Source organism: Hirundo rustica, chromosome 3 (assembly GCF_015227805.2).
Source record: "Hirundo rustica isolate bHirRus1 chromosome 3, bHirRus1.pri.v3, whole genome shotgun sequence".
Lineage (NCBI taxonomy): Eukaryota > Metazoa > Chordata > Aves > Passeriformes > Hirundinidae > Hirundo > Hirundo rustica.
This window is the reverse complement of record NC_053452.1, coordinates 5,683,047-5,689,245: the sequence shown is the minus strand read 5'-3', so window position 1 is coordinate 5,689,245 and position 6,199 is coordinate 5,683,047. Positions and strand designations below refer to the sequence as shown.

The following is a 6,199-nucleotide window of genomic DNA, read 5'->3' as shown; positions in this document are numbered from 1 at the left end:
GAGGATCCAACCTCAAGCACTGTATTTGGGCACAAACTACACTTCAAGGCAGGTACATTCCACCTTGTTGTTGTGCAATCTGGAAAGCTGCTGTTTCATATTATTTACACAACCGTATTGAAATATCTTCAACTATAGGGCCACATTGAAGCCACAATTTAAAAAAAAACACACACTGATGACAGTGTCTCAATGTATGCTGTAGTATAATAGTGAAAATGAACTCAGGCTATTAAAAAAATTTTATTTTTTCCATGAAAGATCGGTACTACAATCAATATAACAATTTCATCAGTCAAGTATGTCTGTTATAGGCAGGCACAACATTACAGAACAGGCAAGTACAATGCCTGATTAAGCAAATACAGTCTGAATATCTATTCATCCACTATTTGTGAAAACAGTATTATCAAATATCCACCAGGGAAAAAGATGAACTAATTTCAGTTTCTCTTTGGCATACTTATCAGGACAACGAATCAATTACAAAAGTCTTCTATTGCTGCCAGTGCTGTGAAGGAAAAAGGACTGAGCGGAAGGCTGCACGTCAGAACTCGCCTTCAGGACTTGGGCAGCCTGGCTGACGTATCCAAACAGGAGACAAATGACAGTTCAGCTGCCAATGCTTCTTCACGAGGCAGACAAGGATTTCCGTTGTTTTACACTGCACGCTTGTCGAGGGTATCAAAAGAGTTACAGTAAATTTATGCACAGTACATACATATTACACACAGTTATATAAATACCCATGCTGCGGCCAGACTCGAGGGAGTTGCTCAGTATCAGACCTCCCACCAGCCACTTAATACACATTGCACTTTGCATCCAGGAATATGTCCATTTCTGTACCTCTCTTAAAAATAGATTTAAAGCAGAAGTGAAGAATAATATCGAATCTTTCCATAAACTTTGCTTTCTTATTTACACTGTAATATTCCATTATACATAAAGACTGCGTAACGATACATTATCTTCATATAGCTTTTTGCAATACATACAGCTTGGAGCTATTAACATCTTGGTTTGGGAACACAGATATGACCTATAAGACTATTTAAAAACAATTTGAGCCTTTATTTTGCTCTAGTTCGTTTCACTGAAACCATTCTTTGAACAACAAAAAAAATATCCTCCTTACTGGAGAGGAAAAAAACAACTCCTGTTTAAACCACCTCTGGATTTCCCTAAACCACTGAGAAACTTAGAAACCATAATCATTTTTTGCATAATTATAACGCCACTTCAAAGGCCTGTTACTTTTAAATTTAGAATATGAATGACAATTGTGACCATATCTTTAAATCATTTTTTTCCTAACTTTCGACTACTTTTTAACACAAAAAAAAAAAAAGAAAATGCAATCATTAATCATACATGATTCTTTGCACAGCTGGGGAGTGTTCCTATTTTATTCGTGGGACAAAATGAACATGCACAGGACCCCCGTTCACAGAGTGAGAACGTAAACTACAGCAGCACTTGTCTCAAGTTATGGTGCACATGGTTGCAATACGGAGTATAAAACAAAAGCAGAACTTCCAACATCTGTTAAAACACGAAAGAAAACCCCCTTATTGTACAAAAAGTCATTCACATTCTTTGCAATGAAGTGAAGGATCAGCTGCTTTCTGGACTCTCCAGCCTGCAAACTCCTCCTTCTATTGCCACGGACTGTCCTGCCACAGCTCCAGGAGGAAGTCTTGAAATGTGAGTCTGTGGAAAAGTCAAAAGAATATTATGGACTGAGAAAAAGGCAAAATTATGCAGGACAAAGTAAGCTTGTAACTATTGAACAATTAATCTGTTCCCTCACTGAAGGCTGAGAACAAACTACAAAGCAACTTGAAAAGCAACTGAGATTCTTTTTCTATTTTGTTTGCATTCATGTTTAACACATGAAGAGAAAGACCATGACACGTGCATAGAAAAGGAAAATTGGATGAATCAATGCACTGAAAGTACAAAGAAAGATCCAAAGTGAAGACAAAAGAAAAGAATTCTGGCATTTCATGGTTTATAGGTCTTTTTTTTAGGGAGATTCCGAAGTCTTTATTATCGCATACAGAAATACACCTTCAAGAAACCTCAGACAGAATTAAATATCTGACAAACTAACACTTCAGAGCATAAGACAACTGCAATGATCAGGATGCAAGGAAGAAATTTCTCTGCATAAAATACCTACTCATCCACCTAAAAAACTCCAAAGATTCCTATTGCCAGCTACCAAACAAATCAACCCAAAGAACAATTGTGTTTCCACCAACAGGCATCTTTTCCACAGAAAGTTTTAAAAGCCTTTGAGAAGGCACCGGGATATTTCAGCCAGGAAGTGGGTACGTCTGTCTGTGTACACAAAACTCCAGTTTACAGCTGAATTGTAACTCAGTGACCCTAAAAATCTGTTAATGATCCTTTATGTACTGGGGTATGTTTTATTACTGATGGGCAAAAGCACCTGCTTATGAAAAGATACTCTGACTTACTGTTAAGAATAATGATATTTTATCCCCTTTTGCACGTGTTTTTACACTGTGAAAGCTGCTGCTATATTAAATTAGGAACTAGAAATGATTCTTACTATGGTGTAAAGCTCACAACATAACGTTGCTGGTATTTAGAAACTACAGCTTCCTCTAAGTGCAGCCCACCACATACTTGCTTGTGCATACATTATCCCATTTAAAAGATCCCATTTAGTTGTTGCAAAACGTGCAACTTGCAATGAGGCAACAGGTTGTCACAAAAAGTACAGATACAAAAGTTCAGTAAGAAAAATTTGCATCAAATGAGCAGAAAGTGATTTGAGACTCTAAACTCAGTTCATCACACTGAAGAAATATTTTTGTGTCTCGGGCAGCTTCTTTTAATTCCTTTCTTGATAAGGGTATCCTGGTGCCTGTACTTAGGTGGTCTTGTTTTCAGTTAAATCACAGAATAAGATTTAATTAAAAACATGTCAATGTTTTCCTTTTATGGCTAAAACTTTGATCTCTGGCTTTCCTGCTTGATGTACAAACATGTTCCCGCTTTCAGAACAATTTCAGTTACAATTGTAATTTACTCTCTTCAAATCTGTTACAGTTTCCCCCAAAATGTAATTTTTCAAATTTCAAAATTTTCAAAATGACAATTTTTCTGTAGATGTCATTTCATAAATTTAAAAGAACAAATTAAAAGGAAGAAAATCTAGTGGAAGAAAGGCATTTTTTTATTCTGTGACTGACAGATCCAAGATATTTTCCAGGTCTGTGAAAATTTCAAAATGAAAAGGATGACAGTATAAAAGCAGCACTGATGGATGGGCATGGTAGCAAATTTGTTTCCTCAGAGGAAGAACGCTACTGGTTGTTTAGCGAGGTACTGGAATCAGAGCAAACCAGGAAGTTAATCCTAATAAGTTTTTGAGCAAGGGAAGGAAAATGTACAAGAGGGAATAGCAGGTATTCACTATTTATTAATACATTAGCAAGTAGCTATGCTTAAATAGCTGCCCAAAACACATTTCCTACAGAAAACCTCATTTCCTGTGTCAGGAGAAACACATTTCCCATACACAAGACCCCAAACCACTACACTCCAGCATCTGAAGATTTCCACTGACAGAAACATTGAAACCACATATAACAAAGCATTTCTCAAAGCCTTCACTTGCATCCTGTTTATTTCCATACTTTCTATGATGGAGTAAATACAAACCTGGTTTACACTGACTACCTTTTATGACTTTCACCAATGGCTGCCTTATGTAGAACAAAAATGAGACAAATCTAAGATGATAATGTTTAAGATGTTACTTAATAAATAATTTGAAAGGATAACATTGCCCTGTCAAGACAACTTCAGAAAACTCCCAAATGAATTCTTACAATTATATCTCCCTTGTTCTTAACCATAAGAACAAACTCCAGTAAATAAAAAGAAACATCAAAGAACACTGAATATTTTTAAATGAACCACAGAACTTATTTGTAAAGTTAGTTACATTTTTATATCCCAACATCATATTTTACATTAAGTCCAGATTGTATAGTCAACTTAAAAATAAAAAAGAACGGCAAGGAAAGGTTTTAATTGAACTCAATTAGTCTGTCAGCTTTACAAGTTGAATGAACCCACACCTGGAAGAAATTGTGCCTGGGACCAGAAGAAAAAAAAAAAAAAAAAGGAAAATTATTTATTTTCATGAATTCATCCTCCACTCAACTCCACAGAAAACCCTTTTTGAAGGAAGCATTTGTCAAAGAATGGTAGATTAAGAATGATGTTGTTATCCATATTTCAGCTTCATATATAGGCGTTTTACTGTCCCAAGAATATTTGGATTTGCTTTGCTTTCCCAGAGAAAAGCAAGGTTGGTGAGGGCCCAACAGAAGATGAGACACCAGTCAGTCACCACAGATTTTTGCTGCAGCTTAAATTAAGGAGGAACCTCTTGCCCACAGTTCCACAGGACAAAAGGTAAATGCTGAAAGAAACATTGGATCTTTTGCTTCCTACCCCCCCACAAAGCCCAAACGAGCTAACCAACCTTCAGATGCTGATTCTTGCTCCATGTTCTTGCCTCCCAAACACACAGTGGTTCCCTCCTTCCCTCCTAACCAAACCAACATCATGGAACTACTGATCCCCTCAACTCAGTGCTGCAGACACTGGAATGTTTCTCTCTCCCAGTGCTTTTTTTTGATGGAAAGTTCCCCGCTGCTTACAGAACTACTAGGTCTTTCTGCTCTGGAATACACAGAATACAACTACTACAGGAACAATACATGGTTTCATCTTTTTGACTTATTTCATGTATCATAGACAAGGATTCTAAAACAACCTTGGGACCAAGGAATATGAAAAAGGTTTTCTTTTAAAGAGCTAGTCTCCTCCTTCTATTCACATGAAAGTATCAGTTTGTCACAACAACTTAGAGAATTTTTCTTTCATTAAATAGCGTAAATACAAAGTAAAATGAATATATAAAATTTAAGCCAAGGGACAGACAGTGCTGCATGAGAAAGCTGAAATCAATCAAATGCTGCCAAGAGGACAGAGTACAACTACCAGATGGCAGCACATTCAGTTCTTAAGCAAATCTAGGGAGTACTTCATGTGTTTAGCACTCTTATTACACACTCAGGATGTGCTTTAGACAGAATAATTCATAAAACAAACTTTTTCCATTCATTACACTACAGAGATGAAATATAATGAAAGACCAAGGACACCATATCCTTAAGGAAATTGCTTCCTACAGCTTTGCTCCCTGAAAAAAAGAGCATCACCAAACCTACATATTCTTTAGAAATTTGGAGCCTTCTAGCTGGGTACACACTTCCACCATCAGAACCATTCCGAATTTATTTTCTAAACACTAAGAGCCCATTTTGGCAGCAACTCTGCTACTCTGTCCCCTGGTAATCTCTGCTCCTGGTCTGTATGTACACCTGTGGTATGGCAGGAGAAGTTGCCCCACTAAATAATGGCAACTGCTACTATCAGAAAATGTCACATGCATCTTGTTTGATGAAACCTTAATAAAGAAAAAAAAAATGGGGAAAAAATAAAAGGAGAGGCTCCAGAATAACGTCCTTGTTGGGAAACAACAGAAAGACACAGTGATGGGGTACTTCTGGTCTCACTGCCCTGAAAATAATGATTTTACACGCAGGTTGTTCAGGAAGTCAACAGTCTTCTGAGCTCAGATTCATACTGTGGGTTAAATACATTACCATAAACTATTTATGCAGCTAACTAAATCACTCATACCTGCATCACGACAGCCTACAGACACATACCAACCAATCATCCCATCAGCTCAGCATCCCAGGGTTTTGTAGAGGCATTTAAAACCCTGTCATGAATCTTCAAACGTGATTCGTATCACTGTGAGTTGCAGGGGCAGTCAGGTTATCGCGTTTACATTTGCATATCTGCACACACAATCCCACCTTCCCTACTCCACTCTATCAGCCAAATCCAAGGAGAGTTCCAGAACTGCTGGCTTTATGCAAGAACCCAACCCAAAAAGTGAACTTATCTTCTCATCTCAGAGCCAGTTAATTTCCGTGAAGGTCTACGAGCCAAACATTTTAAGCGGTATTTTAGCACTGAAGGTTATTTCCAACAAACAGAAAAACCTTATTTTTTATGAGAGAACTGGATGGTCCGCTGTATGCACAGAGTAGTGTTCAAATGAAATTTTCTGACT

At 37.3% G+C, this 6,199-nt stretch overlaps 1 protein-coding gene across 8 annotated transcripts in view; it reads right to left on the bottom strand.

The window, feature by feature from the left end:
• Positions 1 to 225: 225 nt before the first annotated feature.
• TASP1 (taspase 1) overlaps positions 226 to 6,199 on the bottom strand; it is a 77,423-nt gene continuing 71,449 nt past the window's right edge. For 5 of the 8 annotated variants that reach the window (XM_040060011.2, XM_058419975.1, XM_058419979.1 and 2 more), the window contains one exon: positions 234 to 1,713. In XM_040060011.2, the coding sequence (XP_039915945.1) occupies positions 1,618 to 1,713 (96 nt within the window). In that variant the 3' untranslated portion in view covers positions 234 to 1,617. Of the gene's footprint in view, positions 1,714 to 6,199 lie in introns of all 8 variants that reach the window. The other 3 variants (XM_040060010.1, XM_040060018.1, XM_040060015.1) reach the window with 2 other exon arrangements.